At 37.7% G+C, this 15,285-nt stretch overlaps 1 protein-coding gene across 1 annotated transcript; it reads left to right on the top strand.

Moving 5' to 3' along the window:
* The first annotated feature begins 103 nt into the window (after window positions 1-103).
* Window positions 104-14,659, top strand: TRMT6 (tRNA methyltransferase 6 non-catalytic subunit). Its single transcript, XM_064446705.1, has 11 exons — window positions 104-286; window positions 2,422-2,549; window positions 2,966-3,075; window positions 5,952-6,043; window positions 6,132-6,215; window positions 6,766-6,890; window positions 8,149-8,510; window positions 8,751-8,836; window positions 12,046-12,148; window positions 12,233-12,319; window positions 13,709-14,659. The coding sequence occupies exons 1-11, from the start codon at window positions 186-188 to the stop codon at window positions 13,880-13,882; spliced, it is 1,452 nt and encodes a 483-aa protein (XP_064302775.1). The 5' UTR covers window positions 104-185; the 3' UTR covers window positions 13,883-14,659.
* Window positions 14,660-15,285: the final 626 nt, after the last annotated feature.

The following is a 15,285-nucleotide window of genomic DNA, read 5'->3' on the forward strand; positions in this document are numbered from 1 at the left end:
ATGTTGAGCAGGAGGCGTTGCTCTCCTGTTATTGGCCGGTTCTTTCCCTTCCGAGGGGGAGTCACTTCTGCTCGCCCTCCCCTTCAGCTTTGCCCTGCTTCAGTGCGCAGGCGCCGCCTGCCCGCAGCTTCCGCGCCTGCACGCTGGCCACCCTTGTGACGGGAGGCCCTCAAACGGCAGTGGGGATGGAGGACGGCCTGAGGCTGGGTCCGCGCATTTGCGAGGGGGACTGTGCTGTCCTTAAGCGGGACGACGTCTTCAAAGCGGTACCCGTGCTACGGCGGAGGTGAGGGGCCGGCCTGGGGCTTTCGATCCCGCTTGTCGTCTACCCTCTCGGCCGATGTTTGCGCCTTCCCCTCCCCCACCCACCCGTGAGGCGATTCCAACGATCGTCGCGCGGCCCCGCCTGAGGGTAGGGGGGTCCCGGTGCGGCCGATGTGACCCACAGCCTTCCTGCTGTGACAGAAATAATGGCCTCGCTAGGCCGATGTGGTAGGCAGCGTGAAAGATCTTAATGCTGCCTCAGTTCCTGTGACGGAAAAAACTGGAAGATCTCCTGGCTGCGTTTGTTGTAAGAATTTGGAAGGTGTTTAATATGGTTTTATGTTGTCATTGTCAAACTGGTGCTGATTGAATAGGAGAAAAGGAGCAGCAGCCTGAGAAGCATATCTTCATCCTGCTTATCTCGGTGTGGCATGTAATTTCTGCAGGATGCATCATTGCCTTGTTAATAACAAGGGCTGGCTTCAGTGCTCTTATCGGTGTTAGACCATAGGAAGATGCTAGCTGTCAGTTCTGGATAGTTACTGCTTTGGAGAGGGTGCTATGAAGGGTCTCCTATTTCTTTTTCCTAGGCCAACTGGCATATCAAGAAGTGCCTGCACCCCAGCAGGAAATACTATAATCAGCGGACACAGCCTGGGCTCTTCCCATTGCAGCAGACAATTTTATAGACCTATGTGTAGAAGTCAGTTTTGGGTAATGTGGCTAGACATCTGATGCAGTAGCACGCAGATTTAAAGGTACTATGCTTGAATGAGACTGGTTTAAAACTAGCATAGCTCAGACCTAGGAATCTGGGAGTAGTGGTTATTGACAGGCTTAATGTTAACAGTAGAATCTGGCACCAAAATCAGGTAGCTACTCTGTTAGCCTGCAGAGCACTGCCAAGGTTTGTTCATTAGGTCCCTCTTCAGTTTTTGTTTAAAACCCCTTTCATAAAAGAAAGGATAAAAGCATCTAAGAGTAAATATTGCCACAGGAAATTAAATAACTTTTGCATTAACTTTCCTTGGACACTCCAAGAATAGCTATGACAATAGCTGTGGTTGGATATTCCATTTAGAATGGTCTTCAAAATGAAATTTGAGCACGTGTACATTTTTTTATCTATCTAAATTCTTTTCAGTCATTTCAAGCATTATGATTTATTAGTCTTTTAAAATCTGGGTTGGCAGGGATTAATAAATGAGCAAGTATAATATTATTAACTTTTTTACTAAGAGGATTTGGTAATATCTCTGAGAGAATTTTTTTTTATTATGCTTTAGTTAAATTCTGGATTGTATTTTGGGATTCGGGTAATATATTTACAGTATATGCATGAATTGCATACTTCAACCAGTAGGAAACTGGAAATAACTCAACCTTTTTGTTTAGCTTCAGAACTAGTGATGAGTGTAATCAGGATAAGAACTCATATTGGTAAGTTTTGATTTAAATGTGAGTGTGGCATAGACACTGGCACCTGTTTCATTTTACAAGATCAGTATTTCTCTGGTCAGCAAGGAAACCTTTGTAGGCCAGCCTGAAAGTTAAACACTTTGTGGGTCCTTTGTGTGAAGAAGGAAAAATGCAAACCTCCCTTAGTGCAATCAAATTGAAAGGGGTAATAAAATCCCTTTTTTGCCCCCCATATTAAACATTTCTAGGATTACATGACACACTCTGCTGTTTGTTTTCTTCATAGTTCTTTGGCAAATGTTATTTCAAAGGAGCTCTGCAAAAGACAAATTCATGCTCAACATTTTGCACTAATCTGCATGACCCAGCCTGGATTTAATATACCTTAGATAAATGTAATTCTTTGCCTTGTTTCTGACTTTCAAAAATGATACTCTATAATTCAAGTGCTATATTCTTGTTTTATCTGCCATTTTAGAATTCTTTTGAATGGAAAAAAAAAGATTTCTTACTGTATACTCAGTTTAAGTTCTTTGTTCTTTTCCTAACCAGTTTCATTTTAATGTGGCTTTGTGGTTAATAGTAGTTAGTATTTCACTTCTTATGCTTGTCCTGGTTTTCTTCAAGGACATAGATAAAAATGGCATACATGAAGCTATAGTTTACTTTCAACTATTGTGGGCTTCAGACATAGTAAAAGTAATGCTTTTAATATCATTAACTCCTTTATTATTTCAGAAAAATTATTTTTGAGAAGCAGTGGTTCTATCTGGATAATGCCATTGGACATACTTATGGAACTACATTTGAAGTAACCAGTGGTGGAAACCTCCAGCCAAAGCAAGAGGTGGAAGGCACTACCACAGGTATTACAGAGGATTGACTGGTGTTCAGAAAATTGAGTTCTAGTTAATTTGTTTCTTTGGTGATACCAAAGGTGATGAAAAAGCTTTCTGTTAATCATTTGTTAACTTAAAGTTATTTATCTTCGCTCTGTCGTAAAAGTGCATGGTTTTGTCTTGATCTGCTTTTTCACTAGTCCTGTAACAAATCAGCTTTTTAATATGGGAGAAAATTTGAACGTTAGTTGGTGAATATATATATACTGAAGTATATTTTACATGCTACATTTTATTGATTGCTTAGGCAATACTTTTCAAGGCTGTGAAGTATGTGGGTTTAATCCTGAGTAGTCTGCTTTCTGTGAAACTAAAATCATGTGTTCATCCAACTTAAAGATACTTAGAGCTAGATTTTACAAGTTTATATCCTTTTCCTTTAGAAACAAAAGAAGCAGGTACAGATAATCGTAACATAGTTGACGATGGAAAGTCTCAGAAACTGACTCATGATGACATAAAGGCTTTGAAGGACAAAGGTATTAAAGGACAGGTAAAAATAAAGTTTTGGTGTCGTTTCTGTGCTACCTTGATGGTTATATTTTAGTTTATAAAATAGGCTATTCTTTTTATCAGTGCATAGACTTCAGTGCTTTTTCTTTGTCCTTCTGCTCAAGTCATGTTTTTCCTAAAGATCTGTTTTCACAAAAATGCAAAGGCTAATTTTACAGAAAACTTCATGTAAGGTTGGCAACTTTGTCAATAGAGAGTAAAGTGTGAATTTTTATGGCATCAGAAGTCATAACGGACAAAAGGAAATTTTAAAACTGTGAAGGAAATTCAGCTTGCATAATCACCTTTTAGTTTTGTTTCTTTATAAGAGTCAAAATATTATTTCTATATTACAGACATATTAAAATCGTGCAATAGTTAAACTGTCAAAGGAGAAGGAAAGGATTATGAATAAACACCAAATTATTAACAAAGAACACTGTGTGACAAATGTACTGTCAGTGTGTCTTTAGCCAGTACCTACCAAACACATGTGATGCCTGTGTTTTATCTGCACCTCAAAAGCTAAGAATATTCTCAAGAGATCAGTTCCGTTCTGTTAGAAAAAGGATTTGATTTTACCCCACACTTCGTCAACAAGAAGTGAGGCCATCTTAAATGTTAATAAACCATTGCAGCCAATTCTGTTCTGCACACGTTATCAGTCAAAATTCTCTCTCATCTTTGGTTTACCCTTTCTAATAAAAATAAGAAATTGCTCATGCTTACATCAAGTTCCTCTCCTGTTTGCATCTTGCTGTTTGCTGCTGCTTGTCAGAGCAGCTGTTTTGCTTTTGCCTGCTTAATAATGAATGGGTCTAAGGAGTTTAGGATTGTATTTCTTCTGTTTACATGGTTGTGCTGCTCATGGTGTTACCTCTTTGAGAAGAATGTACTACTAATCAGTGTGATAGCTTTGATGTTTTCCATTCATTCTCATTATCTGTGGCAGAAGATCACTCTCACTTTTCTGTATGTCCTTAGCATGTCTGTGCCATACATCTACCATACCATTATTTTAGGTTATTAAAATATCCTACTTAGTTAACTCTGTCTTCTGGACTGTAGCTGAATATTCATTTTAGACTGTGTTGTGTTAGCAGTAATAGATATTATTCTTCCATAAATGTCTGGTAAAATTTGAACTCATGTTTGTGAATGGCATGTCTTTGTGATGCAGGCACACTTTAGAGATGATTGAAATAAAGCAGCCACAGTGTTAATGGGGTTTGATTTCCCATCACTTCCCAAGTCCTTCCCAGGTGCCAAGGGATAGATGTTAGGATGCAGACTTCAAGTGGCATGTATTCCCAGGGCACTGCATAGTGCTGCAGCTTTCCTTTGGCTTGTTTTGCTCAGCCTTTGCTGTAAATTTTACTGGGGGCGGGAAAAAAAGCCACCAAAACCCCAAATAACCCAAACACTGCATTTAACCTTTTCCAGGAATAAGGCAAAAAAAGAAAGAGATGCTGTTTCATGCCATTAATAGTACATTTTAAGTGCTTGAAGGGCTCTAAGAAATAAAGGCTTGAAAAATAGCGATAGAATGTGAGAAGTACTTCCACCGCTATGTTTTGGAGCAGCTTCTTAAAGTTCAGTGGGAGAGGCCGTGTCCACACTGAAAATAATCCTTTTGTTATTCCCCACCACCACCCTCTCCAAACTCTGGTGAGGCCAGGTTACACTATTGCTCTTCCTACATGTGTAATACTTAGGATTTTAGCAGTTAAACTGCTTTGATCACACAACCAAAATAGCACTCTAGCATTTGTTCTTGTACTGCAGGCATGGGGACAAACCCTGAGCAATGGAAGCTTTTTTTTCTGTTGGAGGTCTTAATGATCCCTCCATTGGCAAAGGGAGGAGATCAGAACAAGGAGACCAGGAAACAAAACCTGCAATTCTGGGGAAACCTGGGAAATGGAGAAGGAAGAAGTCAGGGGAGTCTTGTATAGGAAACAGTAAATGCTAAGGAGTTTGACATTGTGCAAGGAGCTGGTACAGCAGTCTTAGCACCATTTGGGGGGCAGAAGAAATTAAGTGGGGTAAATAGCCAGAGTGTAGGGGAAGAACGAGCACAGGATGGGAGAAGAGAGACCCTCAGAGATAGAGGCACTAAAGTCAGACAAGATACCTGAAGAGAGAGTTGGGTTAAAGAAAATGTTACATATGACATCAGGTTCCTTGGTTTGTTTTGTTTTTGTAAAATATTTTTGCCCATACAACTTCACACAGGACTTAAAGTACTGTCATGCAAACCAGTTGCTATGGGGAATGTTAGACTGACAGAATATATGTCAATTGTGCTGTAATAACTGACAATAAACATAACTCTGCCTCATTCTAAACAAATAAATTAATTTAAAAACAGCTAATCACTTAGAGAAAGCAGGGTAGTCTCATTGACATTTGGCATAGGATAAGAATATGGAGGTGCTGAGGTTTCACAGTAAGAGCTGAAGTAATGACTTGCTGATGCTGCTGGAAGGAACAATCCTGCTTTTTCTTCCTTTCTGGCCATACACATCTGCCCTTTCTCATGATTTAGTTCTGGCACCTACCAGACTCTTTCACCACAAAATATCCTGTTTCCTGGATAAGCATCTTGAGTTTTAATGTTTTTATGCTGGCATTATGTAGCTAAAGAACACCTTGAGGTAGAAGTATATGATTAAATTCCTCACATAATCAGGATAGTGCCTCAGTTGTCACGTTGATTAGTAGAAAGGCACTTTACCATTAATGTCAGTAGAAGTTCATGGTATACATGCCTCTACTGGAAGGAAATTTTTTCAGTGTTTGTTTAAAAAAATATTATATATTAAATGAATGAGAAATCAATACCAGCTATAATGAAAATAAATTGTCTCTTCCAAGGAAATAGTTCAACAGTTAATAGAGAACAGTACAACATTTCGAGACAAAACAGAATTTGCTCAAGATAAGTACATAAAGAAGAAGAAAAAAAAGTAAGTTAATTTTAAAATCTGGAAAATACTTAGTAGTTCTCTAATTTGTTGAGCTTGAAATAAGACTATTACTATGTGTTTCTTACAGATATGAGGCAGTTATTACAATTGTGAAACCATCCACTCGCATTCTTTCAACAATGTATTATGCAAGGGAACCTGGAAAAATTAAGTAAGTTTTAATTTTCTTTTTTCACGTTATAACAGAGATATTTTAATACTTTTCAAAATACCTGTAATATACCAATATACTAATTTCTTCCTTGATTCTACTACTTTGATTTTGATCCTGGATTGCAGGTAGTGTGCTACTGTGAAATGGATGAAAATCACTGAGGATTCATTACTGGATTAGGAAGTGCATTCAAACACCATTTGTTCTTTGCAAAACTGACAGAACAACAAAAAATTGAAAAGAAGTTTAAAAAGTATTTTGTTTGACTGGCACAGCATGAGATGTGCACCCTACTTCTTATCCTACTTTTGCTATTTTCTTTGTAAACCTAAACACCCATTCCCTGATAATTTCTTGCTGGCTCTGGTTCTAGTACTTCTTTATTCTCAGATGGTTAATTATAAGTTTCTGCATGGTGACTCTGAAGGCCACGAGTGCTCTTCCTGAAAATCTGCCTGTAATCCAACTTTTTTTTTTGACAGTCTCCTGAGTATTTCTAACTGCAAGAAAACTAATTTGGTATTTCTTAAAACCCTCTGTCCTCTAGCCACTTGCGATATGACACCCTAGCTCAGATGTTGACTTTAGGAAACATCCGTGCTGGCAACAAGATGATTGTAGTGGAAACATGTGCAGGCCTTGTGCTGGGTGCAGTGATGGAGCGAATGGGAGGCAAGTAACGTGGCAGCTTTAGTAATGTACAGACTGAGAGCTTACTTGAAACTTAAGAAATAGGCATCTCTGTGATGCTTTTAGAAGGCAGTACTTCAAAATACTTTATCAGTTTTTAAAATCTACATTTTCTGTCTCCAGTATTCAAAGAGATACTTGTTTTTCCATTGGAGAAAGTTGTATTTTGCATATTTCAGTTGGATTTATTTTTCACTGTTTAAAAAAATATGAAATGTAAAGTTGATATTGCTGTATGTAGATCTGTTTTAGTTTCTGTCTTACCATAATGACATTGTGTTCAGAAAAGGCTGTAAGGAGCTTGTATGCTGATTCTTCCCAGGCACCTGGGAAGCCCAGGAAGGTGAACGGCAGGAAACAGGAATAGTAACACTGGAATTCAGACAGCACACAGCACTTGAAATGTTGTCATTCCTCTTGTTCACCACACCAGAGATTGAAAGTCTGCAAAATGTGTATTTTAAAAGTAATATATGACATTTTCTTGAGTGTATTCCAGGAGAAGTTTGACTTGTTTTTTTATTTCTCAAACTCAGTTAATTAATTCTGTCGTAAATCATTCAAAGACGCTAAACAAAGATTGCAGTTATATTCCAGAAGCCTGGAAGGGTTGGAAGTGTGATGTAATGTTCTGCACCAAGGTGTGCATTCTGTTGGCAGAGAGGCACACAGGCAGTTGTTCTATACATTGTTTTTGTTTCAGCAAGTTTTGGCCATAGGGATACTTTCTGAAATAAATAAGATGCAATTTCAATATAATTATTGAAAAGTTCTTTTTAGTATCTTTAAACATCTGGCATCTCTTCCTTTAAGGTCTGGTTGTTGAGGAAATTCTTTGCTCTTTAAATTAACTTTTATTTTTTATCAAAACCACTCCACGGTTATAAGTAACAAATACTATAGAAAATTTGTCCTTTTAATTCTTAATTAAATTAGCTTTTCTAATAGTTTCTCACTGCTTATATGTTTGGTGCTAATCCTAAATACGTGTTTAATACATGCATAATCTTTTAATTACCTTGTCCTTTTGAGTTGCAGTAACTGTTGACCTTCCAGTAGAGGTTTTCTATCTTGAGGCATTTAACAGGCTACCTTCAGCAGCCTGTTAGATTAAGAGCAGGCAATTTACTTACCTATTCTTAAATGAATGCGTCATTTAAACACTTCAGAAATTTAGAAAATTAAGCAATTCAAGAAATTCTGGCTTTCCAATGTGGTTTTGATTCTTTTGATCTCATAGGCTATGGATCCATTATTCAGATGTATCCAGGAGGGGGACCTGTTAGAGCTGCTACCAGTTGTTTTGGATTTCCCAAACTTTTTTTCAATACTCTTCATGAATTTCCTCTCAGCAAAGTGGGTAGTCTCCTCTCTGGGACATTTTCTACAGAGACTCTGCCATCAGAACCTGAAGATAACACACTAGTGGAAGAAGAAAGTGATGGATTGACTGATGAGAAGCAGGCTTCCCTACAGGAAATAGAAGAGTCTACGACTGAAGCAGCTATGGAGATCAACCAAACAGAAGAGCAAGAAACAGTGGACATTAGTGCTGAAGTTATAGAATTTAGAGAGAGTAAAGAAAAAGAAAATAAAGAAAATGTAAGAATATTTATTGTGGCTATTAAAGTTTTACAATGTCTATATACTTAAAATTCTGCCATCTGAATCAGGCATGCTGAAATACAGCTTATTCAGGTGTTGAAATGGAACTTAGGAAGTTGTTTTTTGTTTTAACATTAAGACATCTAAGATGCAAAAAATGAAAATTCAGTCCGTGCAATGGTGATCCGATATGTAATTACCAGTTAAAGCGCAAACTATTTGTTTTGTTGTTCAAAGGTTCGGGAAAAGCAAAGAAAACAATGGGAGAGAAGGAAAAAGCTAATAGAAACTGCTGCTTTGTTGAGAGAGAAGAATGCAGATGGGTGAGTTTGTAGTCAGAAAGGTCTTCTTTTTGAAAATACATCTGCAGAACATAATTTTCTTTCAAACAAATAAAACCTTTGTTTTAATAGTACCCTAATTTTTCTCTTAATATTTAAAAGCAAGCAGTCAGCCCAGGTGTGTCTTGGGTCTTATTTGGTTCCTACCTGGTTGAGACTTTTGTTATTTAAATGATTTCAAATTTCATGGTCTAAAAGTCATAGTTTCCTGACTAGCCATGAATAAACATTGAAAAAAAAAATCAATCCAAAGAGAAACAGAATCCAGGTAGAATGTAATAAAAAATGACTGCTGATAAAAAAATGAGAGGATTCTAATTGGCAAAGCGGAACCCAAGGTTTTAAGTTTAAATAAATCGGAAACAAGTTTGTTGTTTTAGGGTTTGGTCGATTGGTTTGTTTTTAGAAACTCACTTCTTTTTTTACACAAGCAAAACCACATAACTTCATTTTACCTGCTTTAGCCAGGATCGATTGTTCCCAAGGAACAATTTAGCACAAAGATTTAGTATCAGAGGTTTAAAACAAGTACAATAAACATATTCCTAGAAATTCAGCCCCACAATAGTGTAAGAACACTTGGTGGTTGTGACTTTTTCATAATGTTCTTAGCAAATGCTGAAGTGATTTGAGTTAATCAAGTAACACTGATTGAGTTAATTTAGTAACATTCATATTCATTTTTTCCTCATAACAATATTAGCTCACTGGGAATAAAGCTGTTCTGACCGGATAGATTTTAATACACATTTTTTGGCTATGTTTAAACGTTGTGTATAATTTCTGGTTTTATTTTCATTAACTGTTTTATCTTGTGCTCATTCACATTTTAGTCTATCTCATCTAGCATACTGAAGTGGTAGAAATAGCTTTTTCTGTAAAGATGCAGAGACTGGTCATTCCATGTTCTCTGAAGCAATAAATTGGTACAGGAGGTCTGTAGGAAGTACTGCGCATCTTTTCGGCAGCAGCAGCACCGCTGGTGATGCCTGTGAATGACCATTAAGCTGCATAAACAGTGGTAGTGTTTTGTTACGGTTTTACTGCTGTCTCCTGCACCCATCATTATAATTAATGTATGTGCATGGTCTGGCAAATTGAAAATTAATATTTGGCTTGATTTGAGCCTTCCTGTGGTGTAAAATAATATATTCAGTTGTTGATTAAGTTTGAGTTCAAGGAAGCCTATCTAGTATTTCATTTGTTTTCAATCACTTATCTACTTCTTTTGTCCTTTGTAATGCATGAAAGCTATAACAAATTATATACTTGAAGGGATGAGCGATTTCTCTCTTTAGGAACTCTTCAGCGTAATGGGGGGTAAGAGAAGTTTACAGCTGCCTGAGGGCACTGTCCCAGATGACTCAGTCAGGGTCACCTTTCTTTAGTCATCTGCCTTTTGTAACCCACCATTTGTTTATATGAAGAACCACAGGGAACATGCACTGTTAAGTCAGGAAAAATTGGCATGGAATAAGGAAATGCTCCGAATTAACGACTTGGCATGTGAGTAGAAGCAGGCAGGGAAGTTAGGATTTTTTCTTGCTTTGCAAGAGAGAAAGGAGGAAAAGACAGGTGAAAGCTGTCTCCCCACAATTGGAGGTGGGGAGAAAGATTAGGACTTACTGTCAGAGGAAAGAAAAACTGGCTGTTAGGTAAAGATGGGCACCAACTTTAGGAGAATTACTTCTTGAGGTCCTGAATTTTACAATATTTACTACTTAATGTAGAAGATACCATTTCAATAAGATTTGTGTCTTCTGTGCTGTTACATGGTAAAACAGTCCTGCTAGACCTATTTGTTCAGTTCCCTTTATGACAGCTGAAGTCTGTCATAGGTCTTTGAGGGGGGGGGGAAAGGGAAGACATTCATTAGGGGTTTGGTATTCTTTCTGTCTTTTTTAAGATAGGCTATTAATTTTTTCTGATACAATGAAAGCGGAAATTGATTTATAGACACTCCATTTGTTCAGAATTAGACCCTCTCTCTACTCTTCCCTGCTCTTCCTCTACCTCCTTCCCCGTTCTTGCCCATTACATGAATTTTGTGATTGGCCAGACTACCTGCTGGCAGCAATATGTGCTGCCATACGAGAGAACAGAATTTGATTTTTTCAGAATCTCTCTCATCTCTCACTGACCTTCCTGTTGTCTGGCAGAGCTCCTGGCAGCATCAGTGCAGCACTCCAAACCTTCTGAGGCAGAGTCTTGAGTCTTTTTTTCTTTATGGTCCATTTGGTTAATTACTAAGCACAAGTTTTTTGAAGTTTGGAATTAGGGTTAAATCTGTAGCCTGCAAGGCCATGGCCAGCAGAGAACCGAAATGGAAATAACTGTAAAAGAACTGTCTCACCTTTTCATCTCCGTGCGTTTAGAAAATTGAACATCAATTTTTACCTCCCTTTTGCTAGGTAAGTTTGATATCTCCAGTGCTGTACATTCCCCTGGAGAACAAATGTTAATTAATTGATGGACCTTTTCATACAGTAACTGTATGCTAGAGAAGTAGTTTAATTAGCCCATTCTTTCTGCACAAATGCAACTTAATAACTCATTGAATCTTAGCTATTTCTTGCAGTATAGATTAGCAGTAATTTCTTTTTATAAAGACTCTAGATACCTTTAGAGAATCTTAGAGCATCTGTAAATATGAGTTATAATGCAATATTAAAATGAGGATGAAGAACAAAATATGAAGCCTTTAAGTTGGCAAGAATATAATTTCTGTTTTAAAAGATTTTTAGTCGTGCCTGTTAAGGGATTTTTTTCTAAGTAATAACTTTTTAATATAAAACTTAGCCAGTCTAAAGAATCATGGCTGAGGTTACATTCTAAGCAACAATTAGCAGTCACAAAATTTAAGTTATATTTGGACAATGGTCTCAGGGTAGAGAAAGCATTGCATGCAAATTTTTGGGTCGTAAGAATTACTGTGGAGCTCAACACACCTGAAATGAGTGCTTCTGCAATGTGCTTAATACACTGCACTTTCAGGAACAAGTTTTTATCCCCTTAATTATGCAAGTAGGAAACTGATTTGTTTTTATACTTGTGGAGTTGCTAGAGCCATGAAAACAGGCTGATTGGCAACATTTAAGCTATAATTGATTGCTGTCCTAAGTAGGAGAAAATGTCACTTGATGAATAGGTTTTAGAAGAGAAAACTAATGCACATGAAGTTTCTTTCACAGCTTAATTGTAGCCAGCAAGTTTCATCCCACTCCGTTATTACTTTCTTTACTGGAATTTGTTGCTCCTTCAAGGCCTTTTGTTGTCTACTGCCAGTATAAAGAGGTAAATCAAGTATTGTATTTTAGCTGTTACAGTTCAAGTTTGAAACTATTCTGCTCCATAACCTGCTATTTGGTTTTTTTTAAGCCATTATTAGAATGTTACACAAAGCTGAGAGAAAGAGGCGGTGTTATTAACCTAAAGCTGTCTGAAACCTGGCTACGAAACTACCAGGTAAAGATTACAGTAAGTGGTTGTTAAAACGGCATGAATACCGGGGAGCAAAACACTCTCTGAAAATAGGTGGGTTTGGGTCTGACTGAAACTATGCTTATGCATTTCTTTTACCTGAGAGCAGTGGGAAAATATTCTGAAGAGTTTTAATGCTGCATTGCAACAATTTCAAAAGGAAATGCTTTATTTTCTTCTTATTCCAGAGCATTTCATTTAGAAATTTGCTGAAATATTTTGTAGCACGCTGAGCGATTTAGTAGTTGTGCTGCTTTAGTGGCTAGCCTAAAGTGAGGGACAGTCTAATGTCGTATAAGAGAGATGTAGTAAAATACTACAAATGTTTATTCAGTTCAAGTTGGTTTGATAGCTGGAAAAAAAATTTGTAATGGTAAGAATGGTGGTGACTTACAAAGTTAGTGTCTTCAAACAAGACAGTTCCTGGAACTAAAGTAAGAAGAAGGGAACTGAACAATGAAAAGGAGAGGGGGAAACATTGCCACAGTGAAAAAACATCAGTTCGACTACCTTTGTTTGAAAAGATGTTTGCAAATGTGGAGTACCCTCTCAGCAATGAAGAAGCAGAAGCATGTCTGATCTCTAAGCAGCTCACCACCTCTGAAGAGGTACTTGCGTTTTACTGACTTCTTCCTTGCCCATAGGCTTCTGGAGTCCGTAAGGAATTTTTATTGAGGGATTATTTAATTAAAGTGTGACCATGACTACTGAGTATTGATCAGGCATACAAATTGGGAATGATTATGATATTGATAGATGAAGATGTTCATACAAGTTAGGCTTGGCAAGGGTTCCTATGTCCAGGTGCACTTCAGGACAATACTGCACCATGTCCTGGACACACCTGAATCAGCTTAGACCTGTGATGGCAGTCAAGGCAAGGAGGAAGCAGAACTGAAGAAAAAAGCATTTACAGAGAAGTATAATGTCGCTGAAAGCAATGGTTCATTGCTATGTCTTATTGTCAGAGTAGCTATGTACAGATTATAGTGACAGAACTGGAAATTACTGCATAACTTAATGCTGTTTTGTTAGACCAGCTGTGGTTTCTTGCAAAGTACACCAGTTCCGAACACATTAATGAAACTTGTCATGTATCCCAAACCTTGACTTTATTGTTTTGCTGAAAATGCCATGAAGAAGCAACCAGTAAGGCAGTAGCCTGGATTCTTATGTATTTCTATAACTGGTTTCTGGTATGCAGATACTTTGCCCTTTAATGATAAATACGCTTTCCAAATGGCTGTTTGTTGTGGTGCCTGGAATAAAAAGATTACATCTTATACTATAAACTTATTTTGATGTGCGCATATAGAGTGAGTTTTTACAGATGCTTGGGGTTTTTTGTTTGCTTTGGGTTTTGTTTTTTTAAAGGTCTTACCAGATCGAAGTCATCCAAAACTGACAATGAGCGGAGGTGGAGGGTACCTTCTATCTGGTATCACTGTCATCTTGGATAAGGGCGAATCTGATTCCAGTAATTTGGAAGCACTGAAGATGGAAGAGCCATCATCTAAAAGATGCAGAGTTCAAGACCTTCATTATTAACATTTGAAGATTGATTTGATTTTTATATCTCAGGAGTACTCCTGTTATTTTACTAACAAGTATGCTTTCTGTGCTCTTGACAGCACAGAAATTGTACCTGTCATACACCTGTCAGCAAAAAACAGCAGAGCTACACAGGTAGGGAGGATTGTCACACTCTTCACCAGTTTACATGATCAGAATGAGAAGAAAAGCCCTTAGAAGCAAACATCCCACTGAAAACATACTAACTTCAAAAAGAAGAGAAGATCAAGAGAAGATTAAGCATCAGTGAAGGCGTTCTGTCAGTTTGTTGCCAAAAGTGGATTATGATGAAGTAGTTTTTTAAAAGGTTTGAGTCCAAATGAACACCTCTAACCCATTTTCCCAGAACAGCATCAGGGTAAAACGTTCTACATAATGAGCTGCTCCCCCTTTGGACACAAAATCCAGCTGTGTTCAGTAATTTAAGGAAGTAGAACAAAGAGCAAAAATCATACACTTCTCTTTCCAAAGGAGCAATAAAAAGAGAATACCAGAACTTCATGCCATAACCCCATGTTTTCCTGAAATAGACATGTATGTTCGTAAATTAAAATAGCAAATATTTAAACAAAATGTCTCTGTGAGCATTGCCTGCCATTTTCCTGAGAGTTGTTATATGTTTTTAAGATAGGGCTATTTTGAAAATCACTATATGTATATATATTTATTCTACTGTTTTATGATGTGTAGCTTTCTTACTATTTTTCTTTCAACTTTGCATTTGTCATTTCAATTAAACTGCAGGATGTTTTTTCCTAATGAGGTTCATTTCCTTGTTCTTCTCCCTCATTTTGGAAATAAAAAGGTCCAGCAGAGGCTTTGGGAGGAGAACGCACTTGGTGGCTGCACCCCATTGAACCCCCAGTGGGGAGCTTTAGGCCCATATGGACCTCATAGAGCCAGCAGGACTTGGCTTCCATTCTTGAACTTAGTTGTCAGGGGCAATCTGGAGCTTTGGGATAAAGTGATCAGACTTCATAACGCGGTAGAATTCTGTGTATTCGTAAGAGTAATGTTCTTTTAGGACACTTAGCTCAAAACAAAACAGGTTATAGTTTGCGTAAAGAAGCCATTAAAGATTTCTCTTAGGTGAAAAGGTACAGTAGATCTTCAGCTTTTTGTCCACCTCTGTTCTGTTTTTTGTAAACTTCCCATCTTTTTTTTTTCATGTTTTTATGGAAAGCTTTTCCACCTTGTGTGAAGAACCCATAAACAGAGAGATGGATTTCACCATATCCTCTGTGTTACACCAACCATCTGGATCTGGAAAATGCTTTGCCCCCCACCTTTCTGTACAGTGTGTCAGGGTGGGGAGGAAAGAGAATTTTCCTCTATGGTATGTCCATGTGTGCATACTGAAGGTAAACTGGGACTTTGAG

This window comes from Phalacrocorax carbo, chromosome 3 (assembly GCF_963921805.1).
Source record: "Phalacrocorax carbo chromosome 3, bPhaCar2.1, whole genome shotgun sequence".
Lineage (NCBI taxonomy): Eukaryota > Metazoa > Chordata > Aves > Suliformes > Phalacrocoracidae > Phalacrocorax > Phalacrocorax carbo.

What these genes read in the sequence shown, in the direction of transcription:
- TRMT6 (XM_064446705.1), top strand. Translation starts at nt 186, where the DNA reads ATGGAGGACGGCCTGAGGCTGGGTCCGCGCATTTGCGAGGGGGACTGT. An exon ending in GTACCCGTGCTACGGCGGAG is followed by an intron (nt 287 to 2,421) that starts GTGAGGGGCCGG and finishes TTATTATTTCAG; the next exon opens with AAAAATTATTTTTGAGAAGC. An exon ending in AGTGATGGAGCGAATGGGAG is followed by an intron (nt 6,891 to 8,148) that starts GCAAGTAACGTG and finishes TTGATCTCATAG; the next exon opens with GCTATGGATCCATTATTCAG.